The 25,805-nt window shown below is 38.6% G+C and overlaps 1 protein-coding gene across 15 annotated transcripts in view; it reads left to right on the top strand.

Moving 5' to 3' along the window:
• The first annotated feature begins 292 nt into the window (after positions 1-292).
• Positions 293-25,805, top strand: part of ASPH (aspartate beta-hydroxylase) — an 88,252-nt gene continuing 62,739 nt past the window's right edge. For 2 of the 15 annotated variants that reach the window (XM_083623256.1, XM_083623266.1), the window contains exons 1-4: positions 418-626; positions 14,156-14,305; positions 14,774-14,818; positions 17,125-17,193. In XM_083623256.1, coding sequence (XP_083479382.1) covers positions 572-626; positions 14,156-14,305; positions 14,774-14,818; positions 17,125-17,193 — 319 coding nt within the window. In that variant the 5' untranslated portion in view covers positions 418-571. The other 13 variants (XM_083623261.1, XM_083623270.1, XM_083623260.1 and 10 more) reach the window with 13 other exon arrangements.

Genomic DNA, 25,805 nt, shown 5'->3' with positions numbered 1-25,805 from the left:
GCAACTGATAAACTGACCCAGCGGTGGGGGGAAAAACCTCGGCAGCAAATCCCGCTGAATGGAATAGGGTGGGAATTAATTCCAGCTGGAATGTGCGCAGGGCAATGGGAGCTCCTGCAAGCTGAACAAATGGTTCCGGGGCTGCACTGACGAGACACAGAACCAGCAGCAGTCGCTCCCAGGCAGACTCTCTCCCGCCCTCCACGTGCCCCCTCGCTCTCCCTTCCCTCTCCTCCTGCGTTGCCACGTTCCAATCGATGCGTTCCCAAGCACGGTCCCCGCCGCCGACGCAACGGGCGCGCGCGAGAACGTCGGGAGGCGTTCCCCGCGGCCCGTACCTGCCAATCACGTTCGAGCGGCTCCTCCCCCTCCGCCTCGCGATTTGCTAGGAGCAGCTGCCAGTCGGGCAATAGGGGCTCTCGCGCAAGGGTCAGGTCGGCGTGCCAGAGCTAAGAGAGGAGCCGCGGGCGTCCGCCGAGCCCCGCCCCCCGTCGCGAACGAGCTTCCTCCTCCCGTCGCGCGCTCCCGCCTCTCTCACTCTCCTCGGCGGCGTTACCTGACAGGAGGCGACATGGCCCCGCGCAAGAGCCCCAAGAGCGGCAGCCCCGGCCCCGGAGCCAGGAGAGGTCAGTAGCGGCCGCCCAGATGGGCCTGTTATGGAGGAGAGGTGCCCGTCCCGCCTTCCTGGGTCTCCCGACCCGGCGGTCCTCCGGAGGCGGCGTTGCCGGGCGAGGAGGGCGGGGGTGGGAGCGGGGCCTCTCCTCTCCTGTCAGCGCCGCGCTTTTCGAAACTGGCGCCCTGAAGTCCTCTTCCAGCCGCCTCGCTGCCGGTCCCGAGGCGGCCCCTCAGGAATGCGTGCCCTGGTCTCGGAGGAGGAGGAGGCTCCCTCCCGTTGGGGAAGGGAATGAGGGGCCTGGACGGTGCTGCTGGGATCAGGGGCGAGGAGGGGAATAAAATGGAGCCCGGGATTTCCTCAGGCGGTCCTGCTTCTGAATACCAGTCGCTGGCAAAACCGCGGGAGACGAGAGGGCTCCTGTGTTCGTGAGAGCAGGAGGCGGGAGTCAGTGGGCCGTTGGTCCCGATCCATCAGCTTCTTGCGCTGCTCAGCTGCAGGTTGTGAAAGCGCTCTCGAAATCCCTTCGCTTCTGAGCTCCTCCTTGAGCACACAGACTCAGAGACGAGGAGCCTGGCTTCGTTTGTTTCCCCTTCCACTTGTGTACACAGGTCACACCTCTCAGCTGGGTAGATCCGATTTAAAGAGGCTGCCATCCTGCGCACACCTTCGGAGCTGGTGGTCTTTCTTGCTGTTTTGAAAATGTGTGGTTTTTGAAGGCATAGGAACATAGAATTGTAGAGTTGGAAGGAACCCCCGAGGATTAACCCCCTTTGCAAGGCAGGCATATGCAACTGTCCCATATGGGGATTGAACCTGCAACCTTGGCATTAACAGCACCAAGTTCTAACCAACTAAGTGATCCAGGCCGACTCTTGTGGAAGACAATGGGCCGCAATTCCATACAAAGAGACATAGGATTGTGTTGCAAGGTTGCAAACCCATGTATGCTGGAGTGAAATGCCATGGAATTGAGTGAGGCTTGCTTCTGAGTAAACATGCACCAATTCTTGATGATAAACACTTGGGGCTGAAATAGCTACTTCGTGCACAAACTGGCACAGATCAGGTGTTGATTGACTAGGTTGATGTGCAGGCCTCTGTGAAATATCCCTAACTCTGAATTCTTTTAATCCCTTTCCTTTTCCCACCCCAGCTTTTTGTTGTTCAATTGCCATTGCTTTCTGCAATGCCACAATTTTGTTCCATTCGCAGCCCATTTGGGGACCATCTTCAGGACACCTGAGGAGAGGCTAGCTAATGTGGCCTTCTCTTGGGGGATTATCATCCTGCAAGGGTATCTGCATTGTGCGTAAAGTGCAAGTACTGTGTGTTAGAATAAAATTCTGTTCCATTCTGTATTGAAACACTGCAAAGTATTTCATACAGTTATTTTGAGTATCTTTCTTTACACAGAAAGATGGCTATCAGGTGCTTCTGATGGTTGCTGCCTTGCTGTACGATGGTTTTGTGCTCTATCATGCACTAACTATAGTCCACTTGGGGAAGATCTTGGAAGAATCTATTTCAAAGTGGTATGGTGGCACACCATTCTCTTGAAGTGGATGTTGCTAACCTTGTTGTTAACTGGTGGTGTTGCATAAACCCACAATAAAGCAAAACTATTGTATCACAATGGAATCCTTAAGATATTTATCTGGAAGTCCCGTTGATTTTAGTTAGACTTACATGCAGATAAAAGTGCTGGTTTTATACAAAGTGCTGAGGCACTTTTCTAGCACAGTTATCTTTGGGAATCTGTACTGGATAATCTGATTGTTGGTCAGAGTTTTTTTGTTTGTTCAACACCTCTGTTCTGCTGGACATTGAATTACGCAGATGAATTTTGCTGTAATTTGTCCAAAACTCTGTGTAGTACAGCTTTGTGAGGCTGCAGTGGTGGGAAACAGATTTTAAATTAGCTGGCTGAGTGCATTTTTTAGGACTTTATACATGGCAGCCTAACCCACAATCTCATTAAATCACCATTGTAGTTTGTTGCCTGTAATCTGGCATCAGGTTTCATGTGCAAGTATAAAATGCTTTCTCTTGATTGTGTGGCAAGACTTGTATCGCTTGCCAGTAAGGTATTTTCAATACTTCTGTTTGGTTACTCCCTCATCTCTTCCAAAGTGTTTACGTGTCAACTGCCCATTAAAAAAGGGTGAGGTATGACCAGATGGTTTACATTTGCTGCTTGTATTTAAATCAATCTCCCCTCCTTTTCCTCCTCTACTGGCATTTTAGTGACACAGAAATGTCTTAACTTGCAAAAGAACACATGCATAAGTGAATGGAAAACTTTATATAATAAAACCTAGTTAGTGATAAGAGGTCAGATGAATTTGTGGCTGGTGTTAGTATGAATGCCTTTAGGGTTTCTTTTTCTTTTCTTTTTTGCCAAGCAAAAATATCAGTTCTCAAAATATTACTTTCTTCCAACTAAATATACTCTAGATTGGTATACAGATTTTGTGGAAATTAGGATTTATTTATTTTTTAACTTAGCTAGTAAAGTGGAGTGTTAGCTGGCAGGTTTTTCTTTTCTTTCATTTTCATTGATTTCATTTCATTTCTCAACATGGAAAGTGTGCTTTCCTCCACAGATTTTTGTTAAGTAGCTCCGAATTCATAAGGTGAATATCCTTACCTAAAGCCCAACCCTAAATATGTTCATTCAGAAGCAGGTCCTAAAGTGTTCAGTGGCACTTACTTCCAGTCAAGTAAGTGTAGTTAGAATGGTGGCTACCTCATATGCATATTTCAGAGTTGGTTCTGTTTAGATCAGGCTTCCTCAACCTTGGGTCTCCAGATGTTTTTGGCTTACAACTCCCATGATCCTTAGCTAGCAGGACCAGTGGTCAGGGATGATGGGAATTGTAGTCTCAAAACATCTGGAGGGCCGAGGTTGAAGAAGCCTGGTTTAGATCAATTGTACATATATTTACTTCGAAATAAATCCAATCTGTAGCATTAATGTATAGTTAGTCTAACGTGGCCAAGATTTGGTGGCATACAGGGCATTCAGGCATATTTCACCCATCCATCCTATACCTGCCCTCCTCAGTGTTCCCACATTGATTATACCTTTGTGTGCCTGTATGTGCTGGTAACAAGCTATATTGAAGATTTTAGAATATAATTGAGTAGACTGCTTTATGACATATTATCATTCTGTTATATGGACATACATACACACACACACACACACACACACACATAATCACAACATAAACTGTTCACAGTCTCTGTGAGCTTACAGGTCTAACTGAAAAACGGCCATGGCTTCCAACTTCTGAAGAAATGCTATGGAATATATATTATTTATTATTTCTCAACAATGAAGTATGTCTCATGCTAATGGTTTATTGGATTCTTCATTATAGGCCATTTGTGCAATGTTTTCCTTGCACCAAGGTGATTGTTCCCTGATGAACATCATATACTGGTAAAGTGTGACGATTGCTGTGACTGATAACACTGTTTATTTTGTAACCACACTCATGGATTGATTTGCTGCATGAGAAGTTTTTGTTTGTGTGCTTTAAAATGCTGTGAAATGAGAGATCTAGGGATGGGAAATCATTCAAATTCATAGATGCTACCACCAGAGGCTCTAGCCATGAAAAAGATTCAAATTTCTAATCACCAACACATTTTTTCAAACAACAACTTTAGGCACATGGTGATTGCTTTATCCGATTTTCCAGCCCTGGAGCAAAGAAAAACATCATTTTATAATTCTTTTAAAACCTATGTTGAAGAGTTATATTAGTTTTCCTGAAAATATTAGTTGCAGTGTTAAATATTTGTTCAATTGTTAAATGCTTGCATTGAAAGAAAACTACTAATGAGTGGTGTGGTTTTGGAATGAACAAGAAAATAATCAACAATAGAATTCTACTTTTAACTTATTTATTATTTTGAAGATTTATACTCTGCCTTTTAATCAAATGATTTTCAAGGCACTTTCTTGTAATAATAACAATCACCATCACCAAAAAGCAAACTCACTACTGCAGCTGCTGCTCCTCTAGTTGACAGTTGGGCTCAGACTGTGTCTTTTTGCCATGGTATTTGTCGAGTGTGAATTTCACGCTCTTTATTCAGCTCATAGTAGCAATGAATGAAACTTTCCCCAAAACGTTTAACTATATATACATTATTTACACAATGGGCCCCATGTGATTGGCTAATTCCAGGCTGCTCCTGTAGGCCAAACAGGTTGCGGATTCACCTCCTCCAGAAGCCTAATTGGCTGCTCCTGCAGGCCAATCAGGCTGCTGATTCACTTCCACGTGGAGCTGGATTGGGTGGCTCCTGCGGACCAATCAGACCGCTGCATTCTGGATCCTATTGTTCTAGGATTCAGCTCAGTACATAACAGTATTCTTCTGGTGGGGCTGGGTGGGTGTACTGCCTCCCAGTGGCCCTTGGCTCCCTGGCCAGTGACAAAGGTCAGAGTGCTTCCTGTCTGCTCTGCAGTCCCAAGGCAAATGGAGATAATCATTGAAATGCAGCATAGACTGCCTTTTATTAGGTCAGACAATTTGTCCATCTCACCCATAATTGTCTACTCTGATAGGCCATGGCTTTGGCTTGCCAGAGTCTCATCCCCATTCCTGTCACCTGCTACCTGATCCTTTTAACATAGCAAGAAAGGCCTGGGGGGAGGGGTTGAAAAGAGGCAGGTCTCTCCCCCACCCCTCACTCCTGAAACTCCTCCCATGTTTTTGCTTGAGCAGGAGTTCAAAGCTCCTGTTTCAGGTTGTATAAGCACACCTTCACAACTGAAAATTGCTAAGTGCACACATTTTGTTCTTGTGAAATGAATAGGTTTGAACATATCTGCAGTCGCCTTGCATGCCACGCAATCATGGTGATGTGTTAGAAATAAGGCATTAAATAAGGCATTGACCAGATTGAGCAAACTTTTATGTCTGGCAAAAGTCAAACCTATAGGCTGTTTATGCAATTTACCCCTTTTCTCCCTTAAGCAAGGATTTGGAAATAATATTTAATTATGTGATCAGACAGGACTCTTATCTCATAGAGCTATTTAGGATTGCAGCTTTTACTCATGTTGCAACAATGGGAAACAGATAATGAATGCAAAAGAACATAGAAAGAAAATAATGGTAGTGTTGAAATGCCCTTTTAAGTTTTGTGTGTGTCCCTGTCTTTCCTGCTTGGCCTTCTTTTAAGCAGGCTGCCTGAACAGGCTTTCTTCGTATTCATAGTGTGATAGTGATGAATCTATCAGACCCCACTGTAGAGCAAAATGAAATATTGCAGGGATGTCCCACCATTAGATCGCGATCTACCCGTAGATCTCCGGTTGATCCTGGTAGATTGCTCAACAACTCTGGGCAATCCACTCACCCCATGCACACACCTCTTCCCTCCAATGACAATGGGTAGATTACTGCCAAATTTTTTTAGTACTGGGAGTAGATTACAGTCTCTTGGGAGTTGGTCATGCCTGATACAAAATATCTTATGTATTCTTTCTTGGTGGTGTTGCCATTAGTTGAGGCACAGTATGCAGCATGCAGAGGGAAGACCTTTTATGTGCTGGTGCTTACTCTATAGAGCTCCATCCCATCTGAAAGGAGCTTCCAGTATCTGCTCCAGACCTTCCTATTTACTCAGGCCTTTGCATGTGATTAATTCCTAGCTTGGAATAATGTATATTGCTGGCTAAAGTGAGTGGAAGTTTACAGTGGTTTATTGTTTTAAAGTGTTGTTTTATTATTGTATTTTGGTGAACTGCTCTGATATTACAGATGAAGAGTGGTATATAAATATTTTTTTAAAAGGTAGACAGAATATATGTGCTTTTGCATTCAATTGGAGGATGAGGCCCAACGTAAACCTAAACTGCTCTAAGAACATGAATATGTACTAAATCTGGACGACTGAGATCTGATGTCTCAATAAAACTCATCTAGTTACTACCTAGAGATTTTAACTAAAACAAGAATTCTGTAAAGCCATGTGCTGGGGTATTTTTTGAGGCCTGCATTGCTCTCCTCTTTTAAAGCACACTATATAGTACTAGGAGTACTTGGGTTTCAGTGTTAAGTGCAAATTATTCTTCAGCTTCTTCATAGTCTGTGGTGCCAGTTTTGTTCAATTTTGTCCTGGCAGCTTTGTAGAGTATGTGGAGTTTGTGTTGCTGTTTCCGTTCGATTTATAGATAGAATAGGAAACATGGCTTCATAAGAATGGAAGTAGCAGCAGGAGCAGAAAAACTACTTGAATATAGCACCTGTTGCACCCTCAATCTATCTTCAAGACCCACTATCTCACATCTACAAACATAGTCTTGCATCTGTAATCACCTGTATTCCATCCATATAGCTTACTCTGTTAATTCTCTTAAAATGAATTGTGTGACTTTGGTTGGTACAGAGTATACTTGGCCTTGAATCAATGTCTGGTAGTAACAGTAGTACTTCTATCCTGCTTGAGACTTGTTTAAATTATCATTATACCATCTCCTTAAAAAAATGAAATGAAATGTGTTATTACATTTATATCACAGCTTTCCTCCAAAGAGCTCCCCATTTTACTCTTACAACAATTCTGCAAGGTGTATTAGATTAAGAGACAGCAATTGGCTCAAGGTAATGTAGTGAGCCTTATGTCTGAGTGGGAATTTGAACCCTGGATTCCCTGGCCCTGTTCCAGTACTCTGAATACTACAAACGCCACATTGGCTCTCATCTGATTTTTCTCCCTTGTAATCTACTGACTAAGTACAACTTTTCAAACAAATGTATGTATTTTATGAACTGGAACGAGTGATAAAATTGAGATAAAATGATTTTTAGAGTGTTTTTATTAATTAATTTTCCAGCCTTTTGCCTGAGTTACTTCTCTGGATTAATTGATGAACAAATATCACAAGAGGTGAGCAGCTATGTGGTTAGGGGTTATTGCGTCATTTATTCTCTTCAAAGAGCTGCTTTTATACAGCTAATTTGTAATCACTTTGTTCCATTGACAGTGATGCTTTGTCCCATGAAATGCAAGTAGTCTTTGTGACAACATCTATAACCACTTTTAAAGTACTTTTTAAGATGACGCAACGGGGGTGGACCATACCCTGCCCCCAAGAGTTTTTGTTACTCCCAAGGACCCCTCCCTAAAAATACCAATAAAAAGAATCTGACAATTTCTGTAGATCCCCTGCTTTTTATTCTTTGATGGGCAGATTTCAGTGGAGGATGGGAAGTTTAATTGCATGAGGAAAAGTCATTTCACTAATGCAATGCATTATTTGGATACAAACCTGTTCTGGAAAATGTCAGGAGATTTCATTTCATTGGGTGACCTTGAGTTCTTTGTCAGTCTTTCTCCATTTTATACTATTATATGAAGAATTCTCCCTTAGATCTGCTTTTTCCCCTAACAAAAAAGGTTCCAAATGTTTTAGTACTTCTGTGACAGATCTGAAGAGGGATTCCCCCCCCCCCCATGCTCATCCCACCTATTTAATAACTCAGAATTTGAATTTTGAAATTGCTAACTACTTCTGGCCAGATGATTATTGTGTGAGATGGGTTATCTTGACAATATTCTGAAATGAAACCTGTTCAGAAACTCCTGCCTATTCAGGAACTCTACAGGAGTCACAGTTTCTCATAGGAAAACTTGATAATTTTACTTGCTTTGAGACATCTATGGGGGAATGGCTGTTTGACTTTTACATGCCATGTCTATGGGATCCTCTCTTCCCATATATGAGGGGTGGCTAAAGGTTCAGAGCTGCCTGTAGTATTTGCTTGCTTGAAATTGTGGCATCTCAGAGAATATATAGAGATCATGTCTTTGTAACCATCCTCAGCTTAAATGTTTCATTCCTCAATGTTGCAGTAGAAGTTAGAGGTGCTTCAAATGAGGGGTTGTTACCTAGTGAGGCAATAGGACAGCACAGTAGTACCTTGGGTTACGTTACCCTTGGGTAATGTAAACTTCAGGTTGCGAAAGCAGCAAACCCAGAAGTGTTTCACTGCATATGCATGCACAGAAGCAGTCTACCACTTCTCCTTGGGTTGTGAAAACCTTGGGATCCAGCCAGACCTCTGGAATGGATCCTGTTCACAACCAGAGGTACCACTGTACTTGAACTATCCCCAAGATAACTCCCAAGGTCAAAATGTAATTCTATATTGATTATGAATTGTAAAGGTAGAACCCATAAAATATACAGTGGTACCTCAGGTTAAGTACTTAATTCTTTCTGGAGGTCCGTACTTAACCTGAAACTGTTCTTAACCTGAAGCACCACTTTAGCTAATGGGGCCTCCCACTGCTGCCGTGCCGCCGGAGCACAATTTCTGTTCTCCTCCTGAAGCAAAGTTCTTAACCCAAGGTACTATTTCTGGGTTAGTGGAGTCTGTAACCTGAAGCGTCTGTAACCCGAGGTACCACTGTAGTTGCATGCCCCTAGTTAAGTTTTTGTAGAAAGTGTTATAGCCATGGAAAACCTTTATGGTTGTTCTCTGTGTAGCAGGTGTAATGTTTAAAAAGATTGTACTAATTGTGGTTGCCCAGTTGTATGAGGCATTTTTGTATTAGCATTGCACATTCCTAAGTGATGAAGTGCTGCGCAATGTGAGCTGACAGATATGGTAAAGAGTTTTCAGATGGTTTGGATATCATGTAGAACAGCACAATGTTGAAAGTTTCCTGCAGCTTACACAGGGTGGTTATAAAACTCACACTAGCTTCATGTACAGAAACCAGTGAGATTCACATGATATTTATAAAGCAGTAGTTTTGTCTGGATATTCTCCTGTGTAATGACTAGACTAGAGCCATACCTGAATCTAGGCTTGCAGGTTGTGCCCTTCTGCTGGGGGAGGGGAATCAAAAGCCATCAGCTGGAGCTAAAGTCAGGCAAGTTGGAAGCTGGTTCCCCAAATGCAAAACACAAAGGTGTTGACCAGTCAAGAGAGTTTATGCTGTCTTTGAGTTTCAAGGACCAGTGTTGGTCTTGAATTCTTCCTTCTCTGCCTGAAGAGGGCTTTGAGGCCTGAATAAGATGGGAGAGAAATTCAGTTTAGTTCACATTTAATGTGACTACCTAATTACCACTCTCTGAAACAATACATGAACCTAAATGCAGCTTTTTTTTGAAATTTACACTCCTCTGGATTCTGCAGCAAATAAGAAAAGTGTGTAAAAATGTACATATTATGGGAACATGTGCATAATAATAATTATGTTAGTGAGAATAAAATACAACAATAGGAAAACTGCTTAGCAAAGTGCATTTTAGGAGAAATGCACATTAAAATGTTGATTTACATTTTCATGACTTTAACATAAAAAATTGCAAACTGTTACTGAAATGCGGTGAGCTGAACTTAAGATTTAAAAATTGACAGATTCATCCATCCCTAGGCCTGAGTTTAGGAACGAACATTGAAAACTGTAGTCCCTGATATCCTTGGCTGTTTGCTGCTTGGTTATGCATTGGGAGCACAAATACTAACCTGTTATAAAGGACCTTGTGAAAACTGTTTAGCTGCCAGCTAGCTATCTCAAAAAAAATTTCTTTACAAGGAGTGGCATTTAATAAATGAAGTTATTTGGCTCACTCTGTGACCTATATTATCGTTAACTACTCTTTTGTACTTAATGATTCAATTAAATTAACTGAGCCATTTATTAACTTATTCATAATAAATTGATTTATTGCCTGTTTCCTTGTGTATGCATAGCCAAATCACACTAGTTAAGGTCTAACGTTTTACTCAGTTCGTACCAAAAAAACATGCTGCAGCCATATAGTGCAGTTACTTCATTTGATTTTCTTCTAGTTGCTGTTCCTCTCTATAAAATTGTTCTGAACTTCACATTGATGATGGGTCCAATTTATCTACAGTCAATAAATAAATAAATATATATGCATGTATGGATTATAGTTTTATTGTTTAGGTAGATCTGCTAAATGGGATTTTTGTACCTTTTTTTCTAACGTATTTAGAAAAAACAAAACAAATTTCTTAGAAAATTTGTTAGAAAACAAATGCCATAGCTTCCTGAGGAGAGAATTGTTGAGGCATTATCAGGCAGGTTTGCCTCAGAGCTATTGCACCCTGCCCTACAGAAAGCTGGGTTGGTCCCATGGTGCTGTCACTTTTGAATTACTCAGCTGTGTACTGGAATGTAATTTCTTTGAGAATGAAAGGGTTTTTTTTTTTAATAGGCATTCTTTGGCTGCTCTTTACCATTAGCATGTAGGCAAATTACTCACTCCTTAGTTGTGAAACCCTCTTCTCCTAAAGCACATTGGAATTCAAGCCTGCAAATCTTCCAAAAATGCCAACAGTCTTTTATTATTTGGGCTAGAATTCAACAAGTTAGCTGAGGGTTGTGTGTGTGTGTGTGTAATCTAATGTTTACACAATGCTTTCTAAAAAGCTATCAGAAGGAAGTTTTCGAAAAATTGAAAAGGGGCTATTGACAATATTTCCTGCTTGAGGAGAACTACAAACTAAAGCATATTTATAAATATTAGTCTTTCACCAAGCACCATTACCTTCCAGTTCAAAGCTTGGTTTGCAAATGTTGAATCAGAAGGCAGCCTAGCTGCATGTGCCTTTCTTTCTTGCCAGTGACACACCATCCTTAGTAGTACATAATACATGTGTTAGTGCCATTCTGTAATTGTGAACTACAATTGTGTCAAGTTTATAGATAGAAATGCACCCAAAAGTCATCCGATGGCTGACTGTCAGCATCATGTAAATGTGTGTGCCTGTTGCCCAAATTGCACAGACAAGCTTTGTGTCCTGACTTTTGTTTGAGTTTGTACAGAAGGTTTAATGCTCTTAGAATTTAGTCAGTGAGGCATGCTTTCCTGCAATCATTTTTTAAAATCTGTTCTGTTTTGCGTCTCTGGTATGTTGGTGTTTAGAGATTAAATGAGACAGGAAAGATCCAGGATGCTTTGTTAGTAGGAGGGGGCAAATTTGATTGTCGTCAGCACTGGGTTTCCATATGGGTACTTAAAAGCATTTGGCTTGCAGATGATTGCACTAAAAATAGCTTTTGAGCAGTTTGTAGCAGGGTCCGATTTCGTGCCTTAGCTGAGTTGGCTGTAAGAAACTTTCTTTGTGGCTGTAGGAAGGCTTACACGAGGGACATTTTTTGCTGATTCCATCTGGACACTTGCTTTTTATATTAAGTTTTACTTAATTCATAGATGAAGGACACTGATGCCATGGCTGAAGATTCAGGTATACTTCTAGCAGCTTGGAATACCTGCTGTATTTGTGACTCTGGGGGTGAGCAGCAAAACTGTAAATGTATTGTGGTATAACTTTAATCTGAAGATGAAATAGTTTAAAAATTATTAATATTTGGGATTTCCTCTTCCTAGAGCTGTATAACTTTACGAAATAGATACAATGCAAACAATGAGATTTATTTTTGACTAGATATATACAGTGTTTATGACTTCATGTCTAATTAGAAGCATATCTCAATTTTGTTCAGTGGGGCTTAATCTCATGTAATAAATGGATTACATTTTGTCTTCAGATTTTGACAGTGGGTGCCATTTTTTCTACTTGAATCTAGTGAATGAACAGAGATCCCTTTATAGAAAATGGGGCATATTAAACTGAGGTGAATTAATATTCACGAAGACCTAGTTCTTCGCATTATTTTATGAGCTTTGAAAGTGCAGCACTGTATTTTACAGGACTATGGGATCTGTATAGACATATGGTAGGTGAAAGTAAAGGCTTACCAGATTTGGAAATTGACCTACTTTCTACATGGCTGGCAGTTTTTGCGTGCAGGGCTTCATCCTTGATTTCGTTTTTTGGAATGAGTTTAAATTGGTATATAAAACATGCTTTTAGCTCTCAATTGGCTCTTAATTATAAAATGTCATATGATAAACCTTAAAGGGAAAAAAAGATAAGGTTCTGATTAGCATAGCTCAGAGGAGTCTAGCTGCTGCTTGCAGTAAAAGCTTCACATCATAAATTGTTTCACATTGGTTCTTGAGTGGTATGTGTTTGCATAGCAGTCAACAGTGCTTCACAATTGCAAAAATAAATGTTTATAATGTGGGATTTTCCATGAAACTGAGTTTAAGTTTTTGCTAAATCTCAGGGGGAACTATCTGCTGCTGAGATCATTTTTACTTATATAGACTATGAAATATCAGTTGCTAAATACTATATTTATCTCTGCTTTGGTCTCTACATCGTAAGTGGCTTCACTATCCATGAAGCTGCTGGATCCAGTAGTGTGCTATATTATATTCCCATGACTTGTGCTACGGAAATATTTAAATATATTCATCTGTAACATGAGCAACTACTGTATATAATACTTGATGCTGCCCCTAATGACTGTTTAAGGCCAGGCTGAATGTGGAGAAGCTACTTCCTTGATTCAGTCCTAAATTTCTTAGTGTGCTTTAAAGTGAGGATTTTTTTTGTAGTTTTTCTTCTGGACTCAATACTCTAGAGTAGAGTGCAATCCTATACGTTAGTGACAGCCAACTGTGGCTCTCCAGATGTTGGACCTCAACTTCAGTCATCCCTGGCCATTGGCCAGACTGGCTGGGGCTGAAGTTGGCATCCACAAATAGCTTGAAGGCTTGGCTACTTCTGCTATACATGTTTACACAGAAGTAAGTCTAAATGTGTTAATGAGTCTGATTATTTATTTATTCATTTGATTTATATCTCAACATTCCTCACAAAGGAGCTCAGGGCAGCAAATAACTGTACTTTAGCTTTATTTCCACAAGTGAGTTAATAACTAACTCTCTTCTGAACTAGCTCTCTTCTGAAACTAATGGACCTATGAAAAATGGGAGCTGATAAAGCAATGATTACGTTTCTTTGCTAAGTAGCCAAACCTAGGGGTCAGCAGTTCTTCATTTTTAAACATCCCCCCCATAGTCCATAAATTTACTAACGTTCTTAGTTTATTGTGTGACTGTCTTGACATCTCTGTGATCTTACTTATAATATCCAGTTTAAACACCATGAAAATCAATAATCTTGCATATAATAAAGAATTATGAGATCTGTTCTAAACAAAATAATAATATAGTATTTACTATTCTGGGTTGGGTTGGATCCCAAAAAGGTGTGTATTACATTCAAGTTAATATGGTAATCTTTTGCCCAATACCTTAAAAAAACAAAAAAGATTTTGGGGTGACACAGAGCTGCAGAGGGATGGAAGAGGCATGAGCATAATGGAAAACAGTTCAAATAATGAATTACAAAAAGGGAAACAAGATTTAAATAAAGGATAAGTTTTATCTTTTTATGTTTGATAATTTTTATGTTTTATGTTTGATAATTTTAATTTTTAAATAATTTTAAATGACTTTGATTTAAATTAAATCAAATCACCAGGCTTGAAAGACAGTCTTTTAAATAATTGCATGAAACCCTTCATTCTGAATTTTGTGTAATCAAATAATATATTTGCAGGAATGTGTAATTGTAAGCCTTGCCTTCTAGTAGTAATTTCACTTGCTTTATTTTACAGAAGCAAGACATGGAGGGAACAAGAATGGGAAGAAAGAAGGAATTTCCGGAAGTTCATTTTTTACTTGGTTTATGGTAATTGCACTGCTGGGAGTATGGACATCAGTCGCTGTGGTTTGGTTTGAACTTGTTGATTATGAGGAAGTGCTAGGTAAGCATTCCAACAGCATTTGAAATGAAGTAATTTTAATATTTCACATTTCCAAATGTCATTTTTTTTGCAACTTCAGGATTTTGAGTAAGAACCTTGGATCATATCCAGCTCTGTGGCTCCACTGGCACAAGGGACTTTTGTAATACATTTGAACTTCCTCTTCCTCTCCTGTCTCCTCCAGCATCCCCTTCACAAAATCAGCTGCAAAGAGTTGAGGGACCCTCAAGAGCAAATTTTAAGGGTGCATAGGGGGAGGAGAGGAAACCAAAGTCTCATTTCCTAAGTGAAACCTTACTAGTGCAACATTGGATTTAACCTTTCAACAATTATGGGTGCTTATTCATTGTTCACTATCAAGCACCAGATATTCATGAAAGTGTTGATTTAAAGAGTAAATCATGTAGTTCATCTGTTCAGGTTTTGACAATGTGAATAATGGTTTCTATATTTTTACCACGCATGCAGCCAAAGCAAAGGACTTCCGTTATAACTTGTCAGAGGTACTCCAAGGTAGGATTATAGAGAAATAAACTATGCTTATACTTCTTGGGATTGAAATACCTGACTGTTGGCATACTGCTGGAGTAAACAAAATATGCTTCATTATTTTATCTTCTGCTACACCCTTCAATCTTTGCTTTCTTTAAGTGGTTTTCAGATTTTTAACCTTATTCAGCTGCTACTCTTTCTTTTAGAGTTGAGTTTTGGTACTTCTTTATTAAGCAAATTTATGAACCACTTGATAAAAAAACAAATTCTCCAAGTGTACAAATAATAAAAAGCTGAGGAGGAGGAGTTGTATCGCATGAGCTCTGTATTCTTTGGGGGAAGTGTATGATCTAAGTTGACTTTCCAATTGTCCTATGAGAGTGGAAAGCTGATATAGGCAACACCTGGCATGCAGCCTGTTCTCTGTTTATCTCTGTATGAAGCTGCTTTGGGGCATTTTGCTTCATTTGATTTGATTCTAGAGACTCTTGGAGCTCAGAGCAAATAGAAATGGTGTAACCATTTGCACTTCATGCCAAAATTATCTATAGGATTGAAGTCGGAGGGATGCAGGTGGGTGAGAAGACATTTCAATTGCCTGCCTTTCCCACAACTACCATTAATTTGGTTAAAGTCCACATGTAGTTGTGAAATGGAAGGTAGAGGATTTGGCTATGTGTAAAAGTGTAATTCATCCAATATCCAGACTACAAATATGTTTAAAGCGGTGAGCCTTAAGAACAAAATGTGACTTTTCAAAGCTCAGAATTGCAGATTTTAGCTGATTTATTACAGTGTTTTGACATCATGTGGAAATGAGTAATTGTTTCCAACTGAAATGTAGCCATGAAAATATTAGTATCTGGGAAGGTTAAATAATTACAAAGATTCCATAATAAATTCATTAAAATAAATTATGCAGGGTTGTATTCAACTAAGTTATATTTGCAGTATACTCTTTGGAATTTATGGGCCCAAGTTAGATAGGTCCAGTAATTACAGTGGGTCTATGCTGAGTAGGATTAACACTGGCTGCAACCCACAATCACTATCTGTTCTATTTAGACATGATTCCAAATCCTATGGTTTGCATAGCTGAGAGGATAGCATAGCTGAGAGCATAGCATAGCTGAACTCAAAGAATCAATCAAACTGGTTTAGAGCTGTTTGCCTGCTTTTGTCACCTGTCTGCTCTGCTCTCCTGTCTCTGGCTATATTGGTCTTTGGAAGCAGAACAATCTCCTTAATGATGGCTTGTCAACTCAGACATCAAGCCAAACCATAGCTAGATTTCCTTTCTTATAGTGCTGGTTTATTATATTGTTTTCAGTATAGCTAGTGAATAGCAATTGAATGTGTTGCTAGAATTCTCAGTTTCATTCTTGGATATTTTGATTTTTGTTTGGGATAAAACAAATATGCCCTTTGAGCAACCACCTTGGCAGGACTCTGTTTTAGCTTCTTCTCCGCATGACTGTTGCTTCTGCCTTGTTCAATAAGCCGTGGCAAAAAATGAGCTCAAACTATCCTCTCCAACTTTTAGGATTTTCTAGCAATTAATCTACTGTATCAGCCAGCTTGGCATGCATTTCTCTGATTGAAATTGCTTCTGCCTAAATTTCTTTTGAGTGTTTAGGGCTATGGCTCTGCCAGTATCCCAAATGCAGCAATTGCAAATTTCCATAGCAGCAGGAATATTTCTATGTTGCATGCATCTGCATTATTCCTGAGTACACCAATTTACTGTCTGAAACAGATGCATTGAACGTTGTGTTTGATATGCTGCTTATGAAGTATTGTACCTTTGACATTAGATAGGCAATTTTATTGATAAGCAATCATCGTGTAGCACTTAGCAGTAGATTTTTGAGTTCTTTTTTCTTGAACAAATACTATTCCAGTAATCTAGATAAATACTATTTAGTGAACTGATAGGTGCAATTCTGTTCCTATTAAAAAGCCAGTCCCATAACTTCCACTAATGTGAATGGAGCAGGATTACAGCCATTGTGTCACTTGACTTGCATAGTCATTTCAGATACAAAATTGTTACAGTTCCTTAAACACTAGCAAGTAATGAAATGCTGATTTAGCAATCCAAAAGGATTTCACATTTGCAGAAAGATACGCTATATTTTAAGGAGTTTGGTTTGTTTATTTGGAAAAAATGTATATCATCTCAAAACAGTAAACTTGCATCTGTGTTTTGGAATGACATCTTTTATAAAATGTTGAGGCTCATGATTTCTTGCTACATTCCATCACACATTCAACAGATTAATATAGAAATAGATTACTGAATTAGTTTCTTTCTGTCCCTGCTCTAGGAAAACTTGGGATCTATGATGCTGATGGAGATGGAGATTTTGATGTGGAAGATGCCAAGGCTTTGCTAGGCAAGTAGACACTTCTAAAACTGACTTAAACATTACCTTCTGTTGCAGCATTAAAATAATGAATCTGGTTTCCAAAATTTCACAATACCATTATTTATTATATGTATTTTTAAACAAAAAGTAACCCAAAGTGTTAAAATAATCACAGTAATTGCTTAATATTGGTGAAATTATGTTGCACAGCACCATGTATTCCTGTAGTCCTATTGTTTTCTTATACAGTATGAAACATTTAATACGATAAATGTTTAAAGTGATAATATATTTAAAACTTTTTAAGGTACCTGTATAAAAGATTCCTGAGAAACATTAGTCAGAAATCCTAAAGTCCTTAAGCCTATTAAGCCGCCTTGAGTTCCATCAGGGAAAAAGGTGTAAAAGAGCACTGGAACCATTTTATATAGAGAAACAGTCATAGTATGCAATGAAAATGAAAACAGAAGAGAAAAGCATAAGATTTATAGTATGCAATGAAAACGAAAACAGAAGAGAAAAGCATAAGATTGAAGAGGAATGAGAACTGATGTAAAGTGTGAAGTTTGATTGTCAAACATACTGAAGCACATAACCCAAGATACAATTGAAGTAAAACTGGAAAGAAGACCTATATAAGGCAAATCAAGAGGAAAAAGTAGCAAGACGTACCTAAAAAGCCAGAAGATTGACAAGACAGAAAAGGATGAGGACTTTGCAAAGCCCAGTCTACAGAGTGAGACGTGAGGGAAAAGGGCACTTAGGACAGTGCACCTGATTTGAATAGCTAGGTTGTAAAGGTGAATAGTATAATACTAGATTAGTAAGAGGAATTACATAGGTTGGAAGTGGAATGGGATGTTAAGTCTAGAAGTAGATAAAAGACTAAAAGAAGAAGAGAACAAGTCCTGGGACCTTTCTCAAATAAAAATAATTACCTATATCTTGGCATTTTTATGCTATATTGACATGCTTTTTAAAGGCTCTGTGTTTAAAGGCTCCCTTTTACTACAGGGATATTGATTTAACATTCAGATGTTCTCTAAGATCTTCAGCTTGTCTGGGAAACTTAATAAATTTAGTTTGTGTCGCTGCACTGGGCAAATATATTCCTGTGTCTTCAGATACCTAATTCATTTGATCATCTACAACCTTTAACCCAAATTGCTTTGATGTATTCTGACTACTTGTGATTTAACAATGTACAGATAGCATAGAAATCTATATATTCAGACACACCCTGAATTTCCTCCGTTCATGAGTCGACTAATAACCTATACAGCATAAACAACTCCCCCCCCAAAAAAAAACAACCCTGAGGGGTGATGGAGTGATAATAGGCAGGTGCTATCATTGTTATTTGTGATTAATTCTTTCCCCAGTTTCAAGATTTACATTGCAGAACTTTGTATATTAAATATGAATAATGTGAACAAAACTGATTTAGTTGTTCACCAAGATGCTTACCCAATACCTCTACATGCCAACATACATAAACTTTGAGTAGCAGACCTTTGGACGATAAGATGAGCTGTGTGTGTGTGTGTGAGAGAGAGAGAGAGAGAGAGAGAGAATGCATATTGATTCGTTTGGGCAGGTGTCAGTAATTTACTGGTTCAGGAGCCTTGTTTTAGTGGTAACATTATTTTGCAACTGACATAAAAAAGAACTGTACAGTTGTAAAGACATGATCATGCTACTGTTTCATAGATGTACATGTAATTAGAAATCAGATATTCCCCAGTCCATGACCATGACTGGTTCATATGAGCAGGATAATGAAAGCTTTGTCTCCCTCACAAGGTACGTCTATCTCTTCATCTCCTAAAACAGGCTTGCTGGTGTGATTTTAGGGGTGTTACCCTTACTTTATTAATTGCTCATTTTTGTAGTAGTAATAATAATAATTTTATTATTTATACCCCGTCCATCTGGCTGGGTTACCCCAGCCACTCTGGGTGGCTTACAGCATATATTGAAACATAATAAAACATCATGCTTTGGGTTACAGACACCCATTTGCTTTCTCCTTTTCTTTCTTTTTCAGCCTGTAGTTCCAAGATAAATGCAATCTGACAGCAGTGTTTTCCCAGTAAAGGGAATAAGCAGCTATAATGGGGATCAAGGTTTTTCTAATTCTCAATCACTGCTTTATATAATTCTGCAAGGAAAAAACAACAACAAAATCATCCTTTAGAAAGGACTCATTTCTTGGTTACTGAACCAATATGCTTTTGCTCTTAGGATATGTTTCCAGAGATGGGGGATCTTTGGCAGTGCTAGACTTGCAAATTAAGGGTATGGGGAGAAGAGTTTGTGATGGGTTTGCACCTGCCTGATATGAATGGTTTGCCCTATAAATAATGGGTGGAAGATGGCAGTTTTCTACACCAATAACAAACTGTTAAAAGTGGTTATGAGATACTCTAATAAAACCTAGCTTGCTAGGTAGAATGTTGAAGTGCAGGGACATGGCATTTTCAGGAATGCTACCTGTTTCATGCAGAAGGTCAGCAACATGGAAAGATGGGAGGGGTTTGAATGACACGGTAATGTCAGGAAGAATTATTTAGATTTATTAAACATTGGGGAACACTTAATAAAAGCCATGCATGCAAAAGAGAGGGGCTATACTTGAATTACAACGAAACCAGGCTGCTAGTGTTTGAAGTGGTGCTTATAAAGATTGTAGAACAATTTCCCCAAATTTCTTAGGGAAATTGGTCAGGCTGGAGCACAACCAGTTTGGGATAACTCTTACATTAGAGAGCTGCTATATCAAGAGATCACAATCTCTTTATATAATTCTGTGGCACTTTATGAACTACTGTGTACAGATCTAGGTACTCAATATCAATAGAATATATTGCTTGAAAAGGTGAGGAAAGGGTTAGAACCAAAATGATACAAGTTGTTGAGGTACCTTTTCTGTGAGGAAAGGCTACAGCTTTTGGTGCTTTTTGCATAAGCATGTCTTTAATCCTCTCCCCATTAGTGGCCTCTAATCAACCACCTTGGCAAGGTCAGTAGTAGGAATATGTCTTTGTCAGTCTTTTTTCAATTTCTTCAAATGGTTTGTTTCTTGGGTGCTTATTAAAACTTCCAGATTTCTTTTTACTAATTTTCTTAACCATACTGTTTTAGACTGCTGATCATGAAACAGGCTCTCTTAAATCCTTCTACTTCAATTTCTCTTTTTCCACCTAACTGCTGCCTTCTCTCTCTCTCTCTTTCCTTTTATTCTTGTGTAGGCTTGACCAAAGATGGCAATAATGAAAATATTGATTCACTTGAGGAAGTCCTTAATATTTTAGCAGAGGAAAGTTCTGATTGGTTTTATGGTTTCCTCTCATTTCTCTATGATGTAATGACTCCTTTTGAAATCATAGAAGAAGAAGAGAGCGATGCTGCAGATGATGTTGATGGTACGTCACAGAATGAAGGGGTTCAGGGGAAAAAGACATGTGTTATTGTGGATTTACAGAACCAATGACTTTAGTTCAGGGATCAAGTTCAATTATCAAAATGCAACAGGCTACTGGGGTAAAACCTGATGTAACCCCTTACCCTCAATGGACATATCAGCCATGTGATGTAATTCACTTGTCAAAAAGCCTTTTTGAGAGAGAGACTGCGGTAAGACAAAAGTGTCTTCAGTAGTATGATTGGTTTCTGTATGGCTTTGCGTCGGTTTGTGCTTTCTTAGTACTAACCTGTGCTGTGTATTCTTAGCACTAGCCTGCACAAGCTCTATGGTACTAACCTACACTATTAACCCTTAAATGATTCACCTTTCTAATAAAGTGTTAAATTACTATAGACTATTCTGGCATGATTGACAAATTATGTATATATTTATATTTTATATTTTAAGACTCTGCCTACTATTGCATTAAATAAGAAAACTATTACTGAAATTATTTGAATTTGCTACCAATGAGTATTCCTTAATTTTATAATTTATTACATGCTTTTACAGACTTATAGAGCAGAATTCTGAGGTTACTCAAATTTGTTATGTTAGTAAATCCATTTACTATATGAAAGAAATAGCATGCAAGTGTTGTATATTTTGAAATGAAGCTTTCATTCTTATTTTCTTTATATACTATTTTATCTCTTAAAGGCAGATTTGTTTGTAAAAATTTAGTGGACATTTTTTGAAAGCGAGAACCTGTAAATATGTATTTCTCCTGTAATATTCAACCAATTAAAGCTGATAAATGCAAACTGTCTTTTATGTCTTGCTAAACTGAATGGCTGACTCAGATTTGCTTTTTGATTTTTCTGCTCCGCCGCACCCTCCCCCCATCTCATAGTGAAGGGACTGATTATACAAATGCCTGAGTTCAGCAAGTTTCCATGCCCAGCTTTGTGTGGAGCAAATTAACCTTCTGGAACAGATATGTGTGCAAAATTTTGTGGTGTGTGTGTGTGTGTGTGTGTGTGTGCATGATAAAATCTAGTGCCTGTATTTCATGCACACTGCTGAATGCACTTAGGCTTGTTTGATCTGATATTGCTGATCAAACCTTAGACTGCAGTCCTTTACACTCTTTTCTATAAGTAGCAACCATTGAACTCAATGGAGCTTACATCTGAATAAATATGTATAGAATTGCACTGTTTGTCTCAGAATTAGCACATTTGATAGAAACTTTCATGGCTCAGAAATGTGAGTGTTTAAGTAAAGTGTGCAAGTAAAGTCTACAGCCTGAGGAAGAGTTCTATGGATTTTCAAAGCTTGCCTGACATAATATTGAGCACATAATGTGAAAAAGCTGCTTTACATTTTGCACAAACTTCTGCTTTCTTTGTTATGGCAGCAATGTGTAAATAATTTGCAGAAGATGCACTTTGCATTTTATTTGTTCCAAATAAAAATACCTGAGCTGAACCCCGGATTTCTGTGACCATCCTCAACTGTATCTGATGCAAAGCAAGTTCATATCTTGTAAAATGGTTGGGCATAACTGTTGTAGAAATATATTAAAACAGTGGTTTTTATTGATAAATGTTATATACTTTGTATGTTTATCCACAGTGGAATAAATTAATGATAACATTTGGATACCACAGTATTGTAAGAAAAGAATTTGAGCTTACAAGGAATGTACCTTCGTTTGTTTGGAGTTATCTTCTCTAAAAATAGTTTTGTATACCTGATAGTATGAATTAGAAGTTATTTAGTTGAGACTGATGAAAAGGGCAGTTACTCATAACATGGCAACCAATAATTCAGGGCTTTGTGGGGCAAAACATAGCCTTTGTGCTTTGTCACCAGATGTTCAGCAAGAAATTTCATTTTCTTTTCAGTTACCTTTTCTGTTCTTTGCGGTGGGGTGGGGTACATAATCTGAACAATTGTGTTTCAGTTTTGAAGCAAAGGTGAGGAAGTGGAGATTTCATTGGTTTTATTTATTTTACTAAACTTCAGGCTGTTCTAAAATAATAGATTTCTATAGCTGACCCAAGGCTATAATATAACAGATTTCAGACCCTTCATTATTGATGGCTAAAATTTAATTCTTATTGGAAATGGGTTTCACAGTTATAAACATCTGAGCAGGACCATATAAATAAAAGTTAGACAAAATTTGTATTCTGTTATCTAATAACAGCAATAATGGTTCAGCTGTGGAGTTTATTTCAAGGACTAGATTAGTGATTGTCTTTTAAAAAAATGTATTCGTAAGATTTTCTTGTCTGAATGTTTTGTTAACAAGTTTGTTTTTTTATTGCCCAATGTTTTTAAAACTTCTGGACCTTTAATACCACTTCCACATTCCTTTGGTGATGAAATGGTAAAACTTCAATCATGTTTGAGGTAACCTTGTTTATGATCTGATCTAAAGTTCATTTGTTTTTTGCTTTTTGTATAAAAAGGAAATAAAGGGAAATCATATAGATTTGAATCCAGAGAAATGCTGGTGGAAGAGGATGGGTGAAAGGTGACTTCTCTCTCCCTTTGTCCCTACAAAAGTTTTTCCTCAGGTGTGCATTGCTGAATGGAGTAGGCTGTGACACGCCAGATTAAGTGAGAAGAGGGGTATTACTGAAAATTGGGAGGAGGCATCTTCTGTGAGGCTATTTTTCCTTTGCACCCAGCATAAAAAGAAGCAGGTGGGGAGAGGAGGCTATGTTAGCCTGCTATATTACTAGCCTACATTTATTGCTTGCCTGCTTCTTATTCATAAAAGAGGACTAGCAGAGGTTGGACCAGAGTGCTACTCCTATGAATAAAAAACAGACTTAGTAATTATTTTTGTAGGCTATTAACTTTTATGGGCTTATCTTCACAGCTTGCTAAGGTCTTTGAGAGCATGATATTCAAAAGAAACCAGTAACTTAATAGCATATCACTGGATCTTTTCAATTTAGATCTACAGTTTATATCTAGTACAGTATTTTGAAATCTTCTTTCAGTCACCATGCTTATTATTTAATTTATTTATCTTTATGCTCCACCTTCCTACCAAAGCACTCAAGATGGTTTTCAGTTTAAAATAATGTCTTCAGTCTCAGGTACATGTTTCAAAAGGGAAGGAAGAAGAAAACAGGCAAACTCAAGTATCAACACAGTCACACGGCTGCACAATAGTATTCAGATTATCAAGGAAAGACAGAGAAAGCCTTGAGGTATTAACTCACTACCCTCATTCTGGCAACATCATACGACCACCCTGCTATGGAAAGCAGCAGCTAAAGGAACTTGCACTCTGTAATTTGAGAACTGGTTGAATAATGAAGTTATGCAGTGACAAGGTAGAATGGTCATTGCAGTAAGCACTTTGGGGAAGGAAGGAGCCGAATGGTAGCTGTTCCCAGTCAGCTGAGGCAGGGAGCCAAGCTGCCTCACTTTGGCAACTAAGGCAGCCAGGTGGCATGTTTAGGATTAGAAGTTAGTATTCAGAAGTAACAGCTCTTGTTCATATGGAAAACCAGTCCCAAATCTCCTTTTATATGCTCAGTACCTGCATTTGTTCATGGCCCACTTCACTATAGCATTTTGAACTTGGTCTACCTCAGCAGCAGTTACACATGGCTTTCTGTTGCATCTGAGTTTAGAAAGTTTTAACTAGCTTTAGTTTCCTACCAAGCCAGGATATAAATACATGTTTTAAAGTTTGCTCAATATGAGGTCTTCTTTTGGAGCCATTAACCATTGTTCCTTAGTTTGGATGTAATAGAAATCTTCCTAGCTTGCTTCCCCACTTGCACAAAGGAAAGAGGAAAGTGGCTCTGTGCAAGTGTGTGAACCTTGTTCAACTTTGGATTTTTAAGCTGAGGTATGATATTCCAAATGCATCAATTGTGCAGCAGTCCCAAAGGCATAGCCTGAGAATGGTCGTAAGTTGCTTGCTTTAGTCCAGTAATATATGCTGAATACAAATATCATTCATAAAACTAGTAAGAGTAAAGGATATTCTTACTGGGGGGAAACAAGCTTTCATTTTTGTGATGTATCAGTTTTTTAAACATCATGTTTCTTATTCTGCAAAGTGAAGTCATTTAAAAAGTTTTGTGACTCAAGTGTTCCTTAATTTAAGTCTTATAGCAACATGGCCACAAAATGTTCCACTGAACTAATGGACTCCATTCTTAGGTACTGAAGATTCTTTCACATGAATCCATATGTTTGGAAACAGATGAAATATTAAAGCATAAGATAGCATCCTTTTAGTTTATGCTTGCCCATACTTGGTGTTACATAATCCAAACAGCACTTTTTCATAATTGATAGTTTAGCTTATGAGCCAATTACCAATGAAAAAATCCTATTTGGAATTCTCTTTGTTTTAGCAATACATCTTTCACTTTCTCTTTGAGAACCATAAGTTAGAAAACCCATACAACAGTATTACTGATTTTTTTTCCATTAGAAACACACACACAGAGAGAGAGAGAGAGAGAGAGAGAGAGAGAGAGGGAGAGACTGTTCTCGGATCAACTGAGATAGTGATGACTAAAAGAGCTCCCCAAACTGGAAAGCTTTAAAAGCCAGAATAAAAGCAAATAAAATAAGACCATAGATAACAAGATTGCAATACACTAAAAGTCTAATGGAATAAAATGTATTTACCACCCTCTCATCAGAATGGAATTTCATTACTGGGGCACTGCTATAGAAAAGGTCCTTTCCTGTGACCTTACCAATTACAGCTTTCATATTTGATGAAATGAGAGAGACTGGGCCTACTATACCTGTGTACGGCTTATTTTGAAAGCTTTGTTTAATGGAACACTTCCAGAAAACAGAACAGTCAGGTATAAGTTTTTTTTAAGGTCTGATGTAATTTTGGTGCTGTTTTATACTGGGTCATCTCTCCCCCCCCCATGTGTATAGCATCTTAAAGACTTAAAATAATGTTTGTAACTTGTTTTCATCTTATGGTAATCAGGGGAGCCACCAGGAGGGGTTGCCAAGAGAAAGGCTAAAGTCAAAGGTACTTTGCTACTGGAGCATTAGTGACCTTTTGTGCACACTGATTATGAATGCCTGAAATGCATGTGTTTTAAATGTGTTTTAAATGTGTGTTAAATGTGTCTACTAATTCTGGATGCAGTTCATACCAGTGTGATTTTGCATTCAAAATGTACTGAACAAAAAATATCAAGCATTAGTTTTGGGTGCTCTT

The sequence above is a fragment of the Podarcis filfolensis genome (genome assembly GCF_964270895.1).
Source record: "Podarcis filfolensis genome assembly, chromosome: 7".
In the NCBI taxonomy this organism is placed as follows: Eukaryota; Metazoa; Chordata; class Lepidosauria; order Squamata; family Lacertidae; genus Podarcis; species Podarcis filfolensis.
Note: the sequence above shows the minus strand (reverse complement) of the source record. Positions and strands in the feature narration are given on the sequence as shown.